This window comes from Rhinatrema bivittatum, chromosome 14 (genome assembly GCF_901001135.1).
Source record: "Rhinatrema bivittatum chromosome 14, aRhiBiv1.1, whole genome shotgun sequence".
In the NCBI taxonomy this organism is placed as follows: Eukaryota; Metazoa; Chordata; class Amphibia; order Gymnophiona; family Rhinatrematidae; genus Rhinatrema; species Rhinatrema bivittatum.
Window position 1 is genome coordinate 43,473,095 of NC_042628.1, and position 16,619 is coordinate 43,489,713.

The 16,619-nt window shown below is 40.4% G+C and overlaps 1 protein-coding gene across 1 annotated transcript in view; it reads right to left on the reverse strand.

Annotated features, from left to right (window-relative positions):
- NLRC3 (NLR family CARD domain containing 3) overlaps positions 1–16,619 on the reverse strand; it is a 103,348-nt gene that overhangs the window by 40,760 nt on the left and 45,969 nt on the right. Inside the window, exons 4-6 of the mRNA XM_029576790.1 lie at positions 11,927–13,691; positions 4,466–4,552; positions 1,474–1,557 (exon numbers count right to left, since the gene is read on the reverse strand). Of these exons, the coding sequence (XP_029432650.1) occupies positions 1,474–1,557; positions 4,466–4,552; positions 11,927–13,691 (1,936 nt within the window). The remainder of the gene's footprint in view (positions 1–1,473; positions 1,558–4,465; positions 4,553–11,926; positions 13,692–16,619) is intronic.

Here is a 16,619-nt window from a genome sequence, read left to right on the forward strand (position 1 = left end):
CTTGGAGGGTGGGAGGCACAGGTATACCAGCCCCAATTTTAGCCCCACTCAGGAGGGGAAAGTGAGCCCTGGCTGCGGGCCCAAACTCTTTTTTTTTTATCTGTCGATGCTGATCAGGCATTATTCTTGCATATAGCCAGATAACGTTAACTCTGCTTCTTGGGGCATCTAGAGTCAGGCAAATAACTTATTTGGCTAATTCCAAATATCAAACTTAGCCAGATAAGTCACTCGACTAACTCATGCCTGGTTCAGAATACCCCCAAAATTTTCTTAAGTTATCTGGAATTTTATTTGGACAACTCACAAGTTATCTGGATAAGCTCCTTTGTATTTTGGCCTCAAAGAGAATAAGAGAGATGATTATAAAAAACAGCACAGACTTCTGCAGGTAGTTTAGATCAGGAGTAGATGACTCAAATGCTACAAAAATAGGTTGGTTTTCAGGATATCCACAATGAATATGTGAGAGAGAGATTTGCATGCACTGCCTCCACTGTATGCAGATCTATCTCATGTATGTTCATCGTGGATAGCCTGAAAACCAGATCTAATTGCGGCACACAAGGACAAGAGCTGCCAACAGGATGTGTTCCCCTTCAGGGCAACGTTTATACTGTGCTTTCCATGTTTGTGCGTCATTACATTTCAAGGAAATACAGATTTCTTTCAGGACCCAATTAAACAAAGAATTTTTTTTTAGACATTTTACGATGCTAAAAAAGGTTTTGCTGGAGGTATTGGGTGAATTTAACCTCTGCCAACTGGTTTCTTTTTCTTTCCTTCCAATATGTTTGTCATCCTGCTCCCTTCTTTTTCTCTTTGCATCTACCAGTGATGTGGCCTTTATTAGAATTAATCTGGCTAGCTTTTTTTCTTACAATTGTATTATGGTTTTTTCTTTGTTAAAAATTGTATTCAAACATTTCAGGGGTAATTTTCAAAAGGATTTGCATGCTTAAACCTGGGTTTTGCATGTATAAATGCACTTTACACGTGTAAGTGGGCTTTTAAAAATTGCTACAATACATGCCCTTGAATGGTTCATAGGTTTTACACATGTAAGTGCACTTTAAGTGTGTACACGGGCTTTTGAAGACTTTTACAATAGTATGTTACATTTACATGCGGAACTCCTTTGAAAATTACCTCCAAGGCTTTTTCTTATCAAGAGTGAATTCAATAAATAGAAAATTTTAAAAAAAGAAAGCATTCTGGGTGGTGTAGCCTTTTTGGATTCTGACAAGGTTGGGGACTTTTGGATCCGCAAATGCTTGCATACATACATCTTGTGAAGTAGACTCCTTCAGTTTTGGGTGGAACTTCTTGTTAAAATTTCAGTAGGAAAAAAAAAAAAACAGGACTACAAATCCCAGAATACCTTGTGATGGTTGTAATGACATTGATGTTCTAATGAGCTTGGAGTCCTCACTGTTCCATTACCGTGGTGCTTATTTAGACAGTAAAACTTACTCCAGCACAGTCAGGCTTCGGTTTACCATCAGGGACCTGGCCAGCGCTTTGGCACCTTTGTTACCAATCTGGTTTTCTGCCAAACTGCCCAAGAAGGAGATAAGAAAAAGCTGAATTACTTTCCATGTCATCTGTGGTGAAGTACACCCCACAGCCGGCACAGGGCTGACACTGAGAAGGCACTGGGCTCTCATGCCTTAACAACCAAACTCCAATGCCTAATCCATATAAAACAGATAACACATGCTTTTTTATTCTCAGATTTTTTAATTTCATGCAGCCAATGCATTCTATACATGTGGCAGCACATCTGTATATCTCGTCTAGGTCCATTAGAGATGACTGAATGTCACCGAGATGCACAGCTATGGCTCTCAGCCTCTGTTTCTGTTAGACAGACAAATGCCACTTGACTGACTTGATCTGTCATGTGCTGTTTTCATGTTTCCATCATATTGGTAACATATTAGCTGCATGCTAATAGCATTCCAGTTGCATATTATTAGCAGGCAAGGCTCATGTTATTATGCAGTGACCAGAAAGAAATCAGATTATGATCTACCATCACTGGGAGGAGCTCTATAGAAATGAGTCTGATTAATATCACTATTTTCTTTTAAGAGACTTCTTGGTAAAGGTTATTTTAGCCAGGGGTGAACTTTCCTTTAACCTTTAAATCCAACAAAATAAACCCTTGTGTACCCCTCCTACTCCCCCCCCCCCAAGTGCCCACTCCATACACAATTAAAAATTATGCATTTATAACATTTTACATGAAAAAAAGGCTATTCAAACTAATCTTCTGAGGTAAAATATCATTTACAACATGATGCATATCATATGTAAATGCACTGCTGTGCTGCCAACTAGAAAACCATGCAAAAAAAGCAAAAAAGACACTTGGAATCCATATGGCATAAGACCTATTGTAATGCATGTTGGGTATGGGCTTGGCCCTCAGAAAGCCATAAGTAAACTGAATTACAATTACTATATATAAAACCTTCCATACCAAAATAACACTAACTGCCAGCACTCAAAACAGCAATAAACCTACCTATGAAAAGGAAATGCTGCAAATATTACACCAACCTCTAAACATCAATACACCTATTAGCAAAACAGTACAAGCCAGGCTGCTGTAGATCCCTACACAGAAACTACATACTAGCAGAAAAGCTTAGTTTAGTCACACATGCAGAACACAGAGAAGCACTCACAAATACAGAATAAAGTATAAATAGAAACATTCCAACAAAAACTGGACACTACAACAAGCCAGACTCTGTATGTAGTGCAACAATGAAAAAACAAATATCACCATTCCTCAAAATAACATACAATAAACTGAAGAATATAAAACATCAATCATAATAGAAAAACCATACTAATAAGAATATTTCAAAACAACTGACAAATAGAATAGCATCTAATAATTAAAAACCTCATATAAAAATTTTAAAAAATGTTTCCCTAAACACCAATAAAATATTTCAAAACAGCAGATACATCAAATAACACTAGAATTGTCCACCACCCACCTATGTAAACAAATTTTCAATTTTCTCATGCATAGTATCTATTAAAGAGGTTGGCTCCTTGCCCCCTCTTCTGTATATAGTATTTATTTTATTTATTTACTTTCCGTTCACCCCTTCTTTATTTCTTATTCCAAGTTAAGGCATCCTTGTTATAATGTAACTGTATGCTCCATACCTCTTGTTGATTGGTTAATTATATTTTTTGCTTAGTTCATTGTAAACCGAGTTGATTTGATTTGTATCAAGAAAGTCGGTATATAAAAGCCTTTAATAAATAAATAAATAAATAACACTCAATAATTAAAACTAAGAGAAATTTTGTGTGCAACCATTCCCCTCACTAATCCAAGTCAATCTCAGGGTGACTGGAAATCAAAAGTTCTCAGGTATGGAGACCAGAGGATTTTAAAAAATCCTTATTCTCTCTCATTCACACACACAGGGACACTTACTTTCTCTTTCCCTCACAATCACACACATGCTCACTTATTCACTTCTTCTCCCCCTCCCAGAAATCACAAGCAGCCGCAGCCTCCTTCAGCCTCTGTAGCTGACAGGATCCTCTCCTCTTTCTTCCAGTTACACAAGCCGATGTGTGACTGGATTGTGTGTGTGTGTGTGGGGGTGGGGGGGGGGGAGGGGGAGGGGGTGGTCACTGAGCTGCCGCTGCTCTTGCTTCTATTTTTTCAGGGGGGTGGTCCGGGTCGATGCCGTTCCTGTTTCTCTCTTCCAGGAATGGATGGGAGCATCAACCAGTATAAACACTGTTCCTGTTTCTCTCTTCTTGCCACAAGGGCTGACTCTACCCTTCTTCCAGCCATGCTAATACTGTTTCTGTCTTCTGGCCCTATGGCCCACCGATGCTGCTGCTGTGCCTATGCTTTCCAGCCATGGTGATTGCACCTCTTTGTTCTTCCTACCCATGCAACAGGGTTTCTTCTTCTGGACGTATGCAGGCAGGAAGAACAAGCAGGCACAATCACCACAGTCCTGCTACTTCTGAGCCTCTGACCTCAAATCTATGGCACTCTAGGTGGTCATCTGATCTGTCAAGTGCTTACAGTGGCTCTGGTATGACTGCTTCGGGAATCAGGTTTCTGAGGTGGGGGGCACATCTAACACCGATAATAAGGGGTCTAGAAGAAGAGGGAATGTATGCCTGAGACAGTAAGGGAAGCTCATTAAATTTCCACTTCAGGAGGATCTCAGTGTCTCATACACCAAGGGTTCTCCATATGATTCTTATGAACTTTGGGGAAATGATAGGTTTGATGTTTTTCTATCCCTAATGTAATAACTCCTTAATCTCCTGCTGTCCTCTCTTAGTTCAGGGTACATGAAAAGGTAATATTTAACAATAGCAGACATTCAATACAGCTGATCGTGCAGTCAGGTGGAAGGACCCCTCCATCTATTATGCACTGCAGCAGAAGAGCAGGCAGAGCTGTTACCTGATCTTCTGGATCTGGCAGTCCTTGGCACTCAGGACACTGCCCAGTAACTCCATCACGTTGTCCTTGAACTGGTTGCTGTCCAGCCTGGCCAGAAAGAAGAGAAATAAAGGTGTTAAAAAAATAAAAGGGGACGAAGCACTTAAGCTGGGACATCAACAACAGAGCACGAGGTCAGGAGTAAAAAGAGCACCCCCTTTGTCTGTCCGATTGTTCCCTATTCTCCAAGTCTGAAGCTGGTGTGCAACCTTAAGGGTATAAATAAAAATGGAGACACAAATATGTTGTGTGTTCTGCAAGATGTGTGAGTTATTTGGGGTGCAATGGATTTGACTACATGTGGCAGTGTCCAACCATCTTTACAAAAAGCTCAAAATGGCATACAGATCAAACAAATAATGCAATGAATGTGAATGTCTAGGATTGTATAGAAAAGATATGAGGGTGTGCGTGCGTGTGTACGCATATTTTTTATTTTTTTTATTTAAAAACTTTTCTATACCATTGCTAAGTTAAATACTGTCGCATTTGAGTGATTTTTTTCTATGCAGGCACTCTTGTATTTGGGATGGGTGAGCAGGGTTTGGTCCATGCTGCTTTTAATATGTTTAGCTTTTGAGATTATTTATTATTTATTTACGGATTTTTTTATATACCGGGGCATGTAAGAAACATCACCTCGGTTTACATTCAAACATTAATTCAGCATATTGCTTTACATTAAAACATTAAAACTGAAAGAATACAAATCCATGTAGAAAACTTTGTATAATAGGAATAAATATCAGAGTATGAGTGTCTGTGGGATTAAACTAGAACGCAAAATGTGTGTGATGGGGAATAATACTTGTGGTATGGGATTAATTGCAGAGATTTTTTTTTTTTTGCCTCAGTTTAATTGGCTTTTGGTTTATAAACTGGGGAGGAAGGCATACTGGTTACACAGTTCGGGACTGGGGGGCCAGACACAAAGTCAAGGGGGAAGAACAGATAGGCAGAGAGGAGGAGGAGTAATATTGGGAATGAATCTTCAAGGGCTTATTGTTTGCCTGCAAGGCAGTAGTATTGTACGTTTCAGGAGTTTAGGAGAATGATTGCAATTGCCATGTATCAGAAAGTAATTGAAAGCCCTAGAGAGTGCAGATCATCTTACCTCATGACCTCCTGAAAACATAGTGAGTGTATGGCTGCTGCCCACATCTTGCTCCACCAGGGAGAACAAGTTGTATATTGTGTGAAATTGTTTCTGATTTGAAATATATAAAAAACTAAGGTGCGTTCTTAGAACATCAAGGGCCTATTTAAGATAAAGAAGATGCTTTTAGCTCTAAGAAGGCAGCAGGTGGAAGTAGCATTCCTCCATGAAACTCATTTATCAACAGTAGAACATTTCAACACGCGTAAGACGACACTGCTTCAACAGCACAGCTCACTGCTTCAATGGCAGGGGGATGATGAAAAGAGGATTTATACTCAGACAACAACCAACAAGGACTGAATTGGACAAGCTGGGTAAACAAATAAGCGTGGGAGTAGCTAGCTTGCTTATTGCGGCAGTTACTACCCCTAACCAATTAAGCTAGATACTTCACTTAGATGCAGCTCCAGCACTGCTCTCTACATCAATGGCGGGGGTAGAAGGTAAATAGAACCAAAAAGTTACTAATAAGGGCCAAGAGTAACAGATAAGTATGAGAAAAAAATAAGTGTGAAAGCTTGCTGGGCAGACTGGATGGGCCATTTGGTCTTTTTTTGCTGTCATTTTTATGTTTCTATGTTTAAGATAAGATGGGTTGGCTTTTCTTCTGTGCAGGTGAGAGCAAGAAGAGAGGGGTTGGTATTTTGGTGCCCAAACTGGTAAGGTTTGTTTGTAAGAAGGTGATAGGGGGGTCAAGAGGGGCAATTTTTTGTTGATCTCAAGTCTAGAAGTAATGTTATTAAATAAATAAATAAATACATACATACATATATATATATTCACTAACTAAAGTTTTTGTTTTTTTGCAGGAGATACTAGAGTTGGCCATTTCTAAGGGGAGAGAAATACTGTTGATGGGGAGAGAATTTAATATAATTATAGATCATCAACTGGATGGAATAGGGCTGAATCTTCTATATGTTTGAAAGAACTTGCTAGATTTCAAAGTAGGAGCCTAGCTGACCTTGATCTGCTAGATATCTGGCGAACCCTCCACGCCAATGACAGAAGACTCTTCCTTTTCTCTTCCCCCCTAAAACCTAGTCTAGGTTTGTATATGGTAGACTGATAATAAAGAGAGGTGGAGAGAAAGTGGCTTTGAGATAGAGTCTATTATGATATTTTGGACCATGTTCCTGTATCTAACGCTGTGTGCAGGTCAGAGCCACAGTTACTCAAAAAGAGGGAAGTTAAGCATATCCATTCTCGAGGTATGCCAGTCTCAATGATAAATGGGATGAATATTTACTATTTAATGACCAAGATGGGATGAATAATCTAGGTACACTATGAAAAGTGGGAAAAGCTATAACAAGAGATCATTCTATAGTTATTATAACTAACAAGAAAAGACAATAGCTAAAAGTGATTCATAAATGTACCAGGACTGAGAAAGTCATAGGCCTAGCAAGAAGCCAGCCAGTACTGCTGAATGAAAGGGTTAAATGGTTACTGAAACGTAAGAAAGAGTTTGAAAAGGGCATCCTAGAAAGACTATTAATCAGAACCAGGGCTATCTTCAGCATTAAAGAAATAAGAGGAGGAGATGAGGAACTGGCAAAAGCCCTGGAATATATTCGGCTATCTTAAAGTTAAATATTTTTATCGTATTTTAAATTACTTATAATCACCTCAACACTCATACACCATATCATTCATACATCATAGACATTTAAAACCATCATCTAAAATACCACTAAACATGTTCATACCATATCCCAGAATATGAGATGGTTTTAAATGTCTATGATGTACGAATGATATGGTGTATGAGTGTTGAGGTGATTATAAGTAATTTACAAATATGATAAAAATGTTTTCTATACATATGTGCAATATGATGATATTTGTGATTATTGTACAAATAGTTTAACTTGTGTATTCGTCATATATTTAAGTGTTGATATGATTAAGGAAATAATAAAAGAATTGTACATTTTTTTGAATGTATGGGATAGTATATATTGAATATACAATGTATTCGATTAATGATGCCCCTACATGTATATGCTGTGTGTTATTGTTGGTAGGGAGGTATAATATACTTTCTGTGTTGTGTACCTGAAAACGGTGACCCAAACCTAAGCCACATTATATCACTAAAAGTGCTCCATTTCAGCCAGGAGCAAAGAGCAGTACAAAGTTCTGTACAAGTGATTTGTACTAGAGATAGTGTGGTGAAAGAGGCACTACAACCCACATTCATGATCATTTTCAAACGTTTATTTACCCAGATTACTTCTCAACATTATCAGCATTTTTATATTTGCTAATATTGATCTTGCCCTGCAGAAATCTGTCCCCCTCAAAGTGGCTGAAAGTAAGTGTCAGTTTTAACAAGATGTGTCCTTTTAGCTGAATTAAAAAGAGCCATTCCTGGGGCTGTATTTGGGGAAGGGAAGAAAAACGGTGTGTGTAGATCTGATTTTCAAAAGTACCCTCGCTGTCTTCCCCCAGATCAGACAATTAGGTGCAAATGTACACAGATCTTTTATATGCGCATAAAAAATTAGAAAATATTCAGAAGAAAACTATCTGGATAGTAGGTGTGTACTTTACAATGCTGCAGATGATTGAACATTGCCACCAATATGTACTCATGCAGAGGAATTTGGGGAGATTAGAAAAAACAATTTAGGAAATAATGAGAATGCAGAGGATCCAAGATGGCTTATTTTGGGTTTAACTACTGTGGGCAAGGAGAGGTATGCCGCACCATTGCGCTGATCCACAAACTAATGCTGGCAGGTAACAAGATGGAAAAAGCCCTGCATCCCCAACAGCAGAGTGGCGGCTGGTGAGAACCTGGCACATAACGGAGAGGGATATTCTGAGATTCAGCCGCTGGCCAGCTGGCAAAGTTAGCTGGATAAACTTATCTAGCTAACGTTGCAGGGATATTCAGCACTGCAAGCACACAGATAAATATACCTAGCAGTCACAGAATAACTGGATAAGTTATCCAGTTAACTTTAGGACGGCTCACTGGCTGTCCGAAAGTTATTTGGCTAAGTTAGCTAGATAACACCAAAAATCGGCATTTATCCAGCTGACAGAGTCATTCTTCAAATCGCAATGGGCCGTTATGGCGAACTGAAAATGTAAATGAGGGAAAGGGGAGGGGTTTAGGAAAACGAGAGGCCGTTGCGGGCGATAATGCTTCAGACATTATCACTGGCAGTAGCGCCAGAAATACCTACACCTTTTCCATTGGTGCTACAAGGACGATAATGTGCAGTGCAGCTGCAACAGCGGCAGGCGAAAATGCACCGCTGCGATGCGGCCGCCTACTCAACATCGACACCCCCCCCCCCCCCCCCCCCAGCCCCTTTTTTTTTTCCCACGGCTCATCATTCTGCTGGATAACTGGTTCTGCCCCACAGCTAGCCAAACAACATTTTAGTCAGGAATCTGGCTATCTCACGGCCGGTCAGTGCGGCGGGATTTTCAAATCTCACTCATTGACTAAATACGAACTTAGTCAGACAAATGAGGCTGAATCTGGACCTCTCTGTCCGATACATAGAAGATGCACACAAAACGCGGGCACCTCTTATGGAATATTTCAGCTTTGATAATAGAACATGAACAGATATTTAATTTATTTAATAGCAGCACAGAAGGGAGGGGGATAGGTTTACGAAGAGAATGCTCAAGTAAAACATTTATTTCATTTTGATATTGTGCAATTCCCTAGTCCATCAAAGCAGGTTACAGTGCTAAAATACATAACACATTCCTCTCCTTCCCAAGCTATCACCCTCAATCACATCAACCCTTCCATAAAATTAACTGATTACTGATCCTAGCAAGCTCTTATTCTACAAAGGCCAGCTTAAATAGCCTCCTAAATTTCAGGTACTTGGCTTCACCAAATCTACACACACTGTTTCTCTTCTCCAAGCTTTTCTTGGATTTTGAGTTTGAAGAGGCAGTGCTGTGGTCTTACTCATACGTTATATTCCCATTGCTGACGTCTTTTGTGGTCATGGTCTCTATTATGAGCGTAATAAAAGTAAAGTTTTTTTTATGTATTAATCTAGTAGAAATAACATCCATCTAGAAAAAAAGAAAGCATGGAGACCTACAAATAAAACCAATATACAGCACATAATGAACAAGCAAGTTGTCTTGAGGAATCAAGTTGGAACTGCCTCTATAAGCTGGTCAGGCCTAGAGATTTAGGCAGTAAGACGTAATTTCCACAAATACATAGCTGCCCCCGGTGGAGGTCAGTACAGCCTCTACAACGCCAGATGTCTTATAAAACATAAAAAAATCAGCTGTACTAGCAAAGCAAAGCCAATGCCATTTTTTGAAACCCTCACCAGTGGGGTTGGAGGAAGCTCTGTTTCCTCCTACCTTGATCATCCTTTGGGCATCCTTGAGAGAGGTAGGAGGAGAATGACCTGCTGGGGGAGGGGAGGGTTTGATTTGGGACATGGAGGCCCCTTGATCATGAGTCTGGGGCTGGGTGGGGGGGGGAAGGGTGCTATGTTGGGGCAGTTTGGTCCCCACCATCATTTTGTATGTGGAAGGCGAATCAGTTGGGGCCATCGTGCTCCTTGTTTTTCGTGTTGGGAAAAAGGGAATGAAATCCTCCGTGCTAAATGGCCCCTTTACTTTGGGAAAATTAGTACAGGGGATTTCAGTATGCAGCGTTAGCACCCACTCTGAAATTATCCGGAAACTTCAGAACAGCCTTTCTCCCTGGCCAGAGTCACCTGTATAACTTTAGCTGGACGGCACTGATTACCTTGGGTAATCAGTGCTGTCTGGCTAAAGTTACCAGCAGGTCATTCTCATCCTACCTCTCTCAAGGATGCCCAAAGGATGATTTAGCACTTTTAGTCTCATCTCTTTTTGTATGGGCAATGATCTTCCCAGAAAACATTTACCCACTCAGTAAGGTAGTTGGGGGGGGGGGGAGGGGGTAAATTTAAACCCAAAGTTAGCCGGATGAATGTTTTAAATATCAACCTCTTAGCTGACAGCCTGTCACAGTAATGTCCATAAACGTCCATCATGAGACTGAATAAAAAACCAGATACAACAAAGAAAGAGGATAATCTCCTATGTCCTGCTGGTGGAGAGGGCAGCCGCGATGCACTCTAAAAATCCCTACAAAGGACAGGTTTCCCCCTTTAACCCAGATCTAGTCCGCTTCTTATGTCAGAGAACCAGTGCCAGGCAGGGATCAGGAAGGATACGAGGCCTAGATAACATTCATTTCCCCATTTCCTCCGACCTTGCAGAACTGTGATAAATCCTGGGGACCTGCCTTTCCATATCTGGATCCAGTGTCAGATTTGAGCATTGCAATGATTTTTGTGGCAACAAAGGAACCTGAAGGCCCACATTCAGATTTGGCATTGGGAACCCAAGCTTTTAACAGTCAAGTTAAAAGCTTGGGTGAATCCAGCTGAACATAGTCACAGCAGCTGGAGAGTTTTCTGCTCAGCACCTTATGCTTTTTAACAAAGACAAATTGCAATCCTAGAATGGTATTCAGCATTTAATGTATCCAACACCACCTTGGAAATGCACTAATATTTAGACCAATGCATGCCTTTACATGATTTACTAATGAGCTACCATTGCTTTAAACAAAAGTTCCAGTCAGTACAACCACTGTAAATGCACCCCAAATTATAAGTCTATGGCAAGGGGAAGAAATATTTTCAGTGATGATGAATACAAAGCAGATATGAGGTTTTGTTAGCTGTATCAGAACTGCACAGCATAGCTGGAAAGTTTGTCCAGCTGCACAAAACCAGCAGAACACAGATTTTCCTCCCCTGTATTTGTGCAGCCCCAGGATTGTGGTGATCTAGAACACAGAACTATAAGGCCAATGTTTCTTGAAAGGCAGGAATGGGGTAAAACAAGGACCGGCTAAGCAGCTGGTAACTTAGTAGACAGTTCTGGGTTAACTGGAATGAATGAGTTAATCCTGGGCTTTATAAACCCTATTCCACTTCAGTCTATAGCATCTTTCCCCCCATGCCCTCTACCTGTCTGGCAATTTTCAGGAGCCCTGAAAATAGGTCTGTTTAATCTAGGTGTACATTACTCTGGTCCTCGAGGGCCACAAACATGTCTGGTTTTCAAGAGATGCACAGCAAATTCTTAGCAGGCTTATCAGAGTGCATTTGGTCTAAAAACTAAGGTGAGAGTCACGAATTTCAGATAACCTTAAGGAATGGGCACCCTTGCTTTCCTCCAGTGAACACCTGAGTGTACATAGTATGAATAAAAAGTACCTGAGGTTGTTGCAATAGAGAAGCTGGGAAAGCAGGCTCTTGAAAATGTTGTAAGTAAGGCAGTTGGATAAGTTAGTCTCCTCCATACAGACCTCCGAGACCCGAAGTAAGTAGGCAAGGGCAGAACAGTTAACAGGTGTTAATTTCCCAGCCAGGCTCTCGGCCTTCATGGCGTCCTCCACGGTCCGGGCAATTTCAGCGTGCTGAAGCTCGTGGAGGCAGTGCATGATATTCACAGTTCTCGAGGTAATGGAGTAGTCTGTGTTCAGGCAGCTCTGCAGGAAACTGATCGCTTGACTCCGGTAACCACTGTGCTCGTCCTTCACCAGCAGCCAACCAGACAGCAACTTATTCACTTGCGGGGAGAGAAAGCCGCAAAGGAAACGCACAAAGATATCCAGTTGCCCCTCCTCCAAAAGCAGGGACCTCTGGACTGCATTTTTAAAGTGATTAAGGAAACCTAACTTGGGCCAGGACATCCCATTCTCCGTGAAGAGGTCAAATATAGCTCGCTTAGCAGCAGTGTGATAGTAAGTTGCTGCCAAGAACTCTTGAAGAGTTAAGTGGATGAAATAGTAGATGCTGGTAAAATGATTGTCTTCTTTTAGTAATATCCTATTGCACAGGCTGCCATGTAGTGATGTTAGGTCGATTCCATAAGCTTTCATATCTTGTTCATAAAATGCATACTTCTTCTTTATCAAGCCATAAAATGCCAGTCTGCCAAGATTACCAATCAGCTTTTTGTTATTGTTTACAGCTTGCTCTATCCTAGGAGTGTCCCTCTCTTTCTCCTGCCAGTCACCAAAACTCAGTGACATTTTTAAATAATAGGAATAGATTTCTGACAAGGTCTTGGGAATTTTTGTCATATCCGGGGATTTATCAACATTGTTTTTGAGAAGGTAACCTACTGAGGAACCAGCAATCCAGCAGAAGGCAGGGATGGCACACATTATATGCAGGGTTTTATTGGTCTTGATGTGACTCAAGACTTGACCAGACATGTCTCTGTTCTCCAAGAACATTTGATCCAAAAAATCCTTCATCTCCCCATCAGAAAAGCCTCTAATTTGAGTCATCCGATCCACCAGTCCACCAGGAATTTGACTTGCCGCTGTGGGCCTTGAGGTGATCCATATGGATGCTTCCGGTAACAAGTTTCCACGGATGATATTAGTGATCAAGTTATCGACTTGTATATCCTTTTTTGGGTCTGTACAACCAACTGCATTGCAAAAATCTAGAGGAGTTTTAAACTCATCCAGTCCATCCAGAATTAAGAGAGTCCTGGCTGTTCCACCAGAGATATAGTTAGGTTCCGTGATGTGAGGGAACACTGTCCGGATAAGCCTTTCTGCAGACAGTTTCTCGTAAGTGTTTAGTTCTCGAAATGTGAAAGGAAGCACAAACAGAATGTCCTTGTCAATTTCTCCTTTTGCCCATTTGTAGACAAAGAGTTTCACCAAAGTGGTTTTACCAATTCCAGCAACCCCTATAGTGACAGAGATTTTAGGAGGAATACTGACTTTGGACAGTGGAAGGAAAAGCCTCTCCAAAGGAATCCTCTTAGACGTACTTCTCACGCCCTTAGTGGCCTCTATCTGCATGAAGTCATGCTCCTTCTGCTGGATATCCGTTAGTCCTTCCACCCAGAGAAGGTTAGTCAACCTTTCTAGGGCAGGTCTTCCCGATATGGGGCCAAGCTCCATGCCTATTCCAAACCGTGCTTGTAGGATCTCCAAATGCTTTTGCACCATGGGGTCTGTGGAAAGAGAAGCAAAATAGTGAGCTAGGAAACCAAGCACAGGCTGGAACATAAATTATACTGGATAGAATTAGCACCAGACAATTAGCCGACTGGCTATGTCTTATTTTCAGATTAAAGTGAAGCTTACTAAAATGCTTCAGCAAACAAGCAAGCAACAATTTAGTTTTAAAATGTAGCTGATTTAAGGTTAGTTTGAAACCCAAATTTAATTTAATTCTTGGACCAATTTTAATGTAGCATTTTGCTGAGGAATTCCAGTACTCTTTATTTAATGAGAAAATATACATAGAAGCATGTCTTCCTAATTTGATTCTCTGCTAGTTCTTTAAATCTTATTTCTTACAGTATATGTTATCACAATCTTGGTAGCAATGTTATTCTCCTCCAGTATCTTTCTTCTGATGTTTTTCTGGCAAACACTGCTCTTTATAATTCTCTGGGGCACTAAAGCATCAGGATCTTCATTACAAAAGCAATAATTTGAGTTAAAAGACTTAGGTGTCATTCCCAAACCAGATTCCTGCTCCTTAGCAAGTGTTACGGAGGCAAAAGCTTCAGCTTCCAGGAATAAATCCCAATCAGCACACAACAGCAGCTTTTATAGTGAAGATCAGGATTCATGTGTTCCAGACTCCAAAGGGAGCTAGAGTCTACAGCTCCTGTCCAAAAAAGGACTGTTACAATGTCAGGGCAAGGGTCATAAAAATTGGGAGAAATAAAATATAAGAAAAGTGTGGACAAATGGAAGCTGGGCCTGTCTGATGGCTCAGTGGCAATGCTCTGTGCTGCCATGGAGAGGGTTCCTGGGTCGGCTGGGGCTGGGCAGTGCTTCCCCAGGGGGTCATGAGCATCAAAATAAGGGTACACGTGGTGGCTGGATTCAAAGCCCATGATGCAGGTTTCCAGAAGGAGCCCTGGTACATGGCTCCCAGGCTCAGGACCGTTGATGAAATGATCAGCCCAAGAAGAGTGGGAGAGAGGGGTCAATTGAAATAGAGAAAACATTCCTGGGTAAGAGCGAATGAAGGCTCATGGTACCAGGATCTCAACTGAAAGAAAGAAACTAGGAAGGAAGGAGGGACTATCAGGCCAAAAGAAAGAAAACATGATTTGAGGAGGACGTAGCTTTTCTTTATTAATAATTCATGATTTTCAAATAAACCATTTTGGTAATAAGACTCTCCGTGCCACTGAACCACAATGTTGTGATCAGAAAGTGGCCTACTGCTTTTAGAATAAACTTCCAAGTTTTATCTTCATACATATAAATGTCTTGGTGTCACGTTGATATTTCTCTTTATCTCATCTTGCAACAAGAGACATGGGCATCAAACTTGGAATCATCTACCATGACCTGGTGACACCACAGGCTACAGGGTAACTAGGTTGGAACCAGCAGGCTACAACTCTCTAGAAATCGACCACGTTGATGCTGGCAAATTATTGGTATAGTGACATATAGAACCATTACAACAAAATTTCTCTCTAAATATTCAAAAATCTTTACTTAAATATAAAAAGTATCAATTAGAAAACATTTCTTATTAAGTACACACATACATGATTCAGGAACAATAATTGTTTCATATAATACATAAAAACTCATTCATACACCATCCATACACATTTAAAAAGAAGAAACTTTTAACATTTTATCTTCATTAATCTCCCAACATGTTTCGCTGCAAAGTTTCCTCAGGGGAGCATAAATCCACTTTCTTATTGTTCCCGAATGTTCATATCAAGCATTTCCACATTTCTTCATCTTTGTACTAATAACATGTGTGTTACTTCTTAACTCCTGTTCTTAGAAATATTCAGGTACATCCACGAAGTATAACCGTTCTTCAATTCACACATCACCAGCATATACAAACTTTTCTCACCATCCTTTACCTCTCAGCGGTGCTAATCAAAACCACCACGCCGATTCTCAGGCCAACTTTAATGGCAAAAGAACCGAATTCAGTCAATTTAAACAACTTTTCCAAGCACAGCGCACCAACACACAAAAATACTCCACACTCTTCTATGTATGTTACAGCGTCCCTCACAACTGTTTGGATCTAAACATGTTATTAGTACAAAGATGAAGAAATGTGGAAATGCTTGATATGAACATTCGGGAACATTAAGCTCTGGAATTTGTTGCCAGAGGATGTGGTTAGTGCAGTTAGTGTAGCTGGGTTCAAAAAAGGTTTGGATAAGTTCTTAGATGAGAAATCCATTAACTGCTATTAATAAGTTGACTTAGGGAATAGCCACTGCTATTATTGGCATCAGTAGCATGGGATCTTCTTAGTGTTTGGGTAATTGCCAGTTTCTTGTGGCCTGGTTTGGCCTCTGTTGGAAACAGGATGCTGGGCTTGATTGACCCTTGATCTGACCCAGCATGGCAATTTCTTATGTTCTTATGAAGTGATACTTGAAGTAATAAATGAGCTGCCACACAATGCAAGTATATGATGCAATTAAAACAGCATTAGCAAAGTCATGGGATAGGAGGAGATGTCCTTTTATGGATTGCAAGCTGGTTAAAGGACAGGAAACAGAGTAAGATTAAATAGTTTGTTTTCACAGTGGAAAAAGGTAAACAGTGGAGTGCCTTAGGGATCTGCCTTGGACTGGTGCTTTTTAATATTTTTATAATTTATCTGAAAAGGGGTACCACAAGTGAGGTGATCAAATTTGAGGATGACACAAAATTATGCAGAGTAGTTAAATCTGAAATGGATTATGATAAATTGCAGGAAGACTTTACGAGACTGGAAGATTGGTCTTCCAAATGGCAGATTAAATTTAATGTGGGCAAGTGCTAAGTGATGCATATAGGGAAAAATAACCCTTGCTGTAGTTACACAATGTCAGGTTCTATCTTAGGAGCTACCACCCAGAAAAGAGATTTCGGCATCATAGTAGATA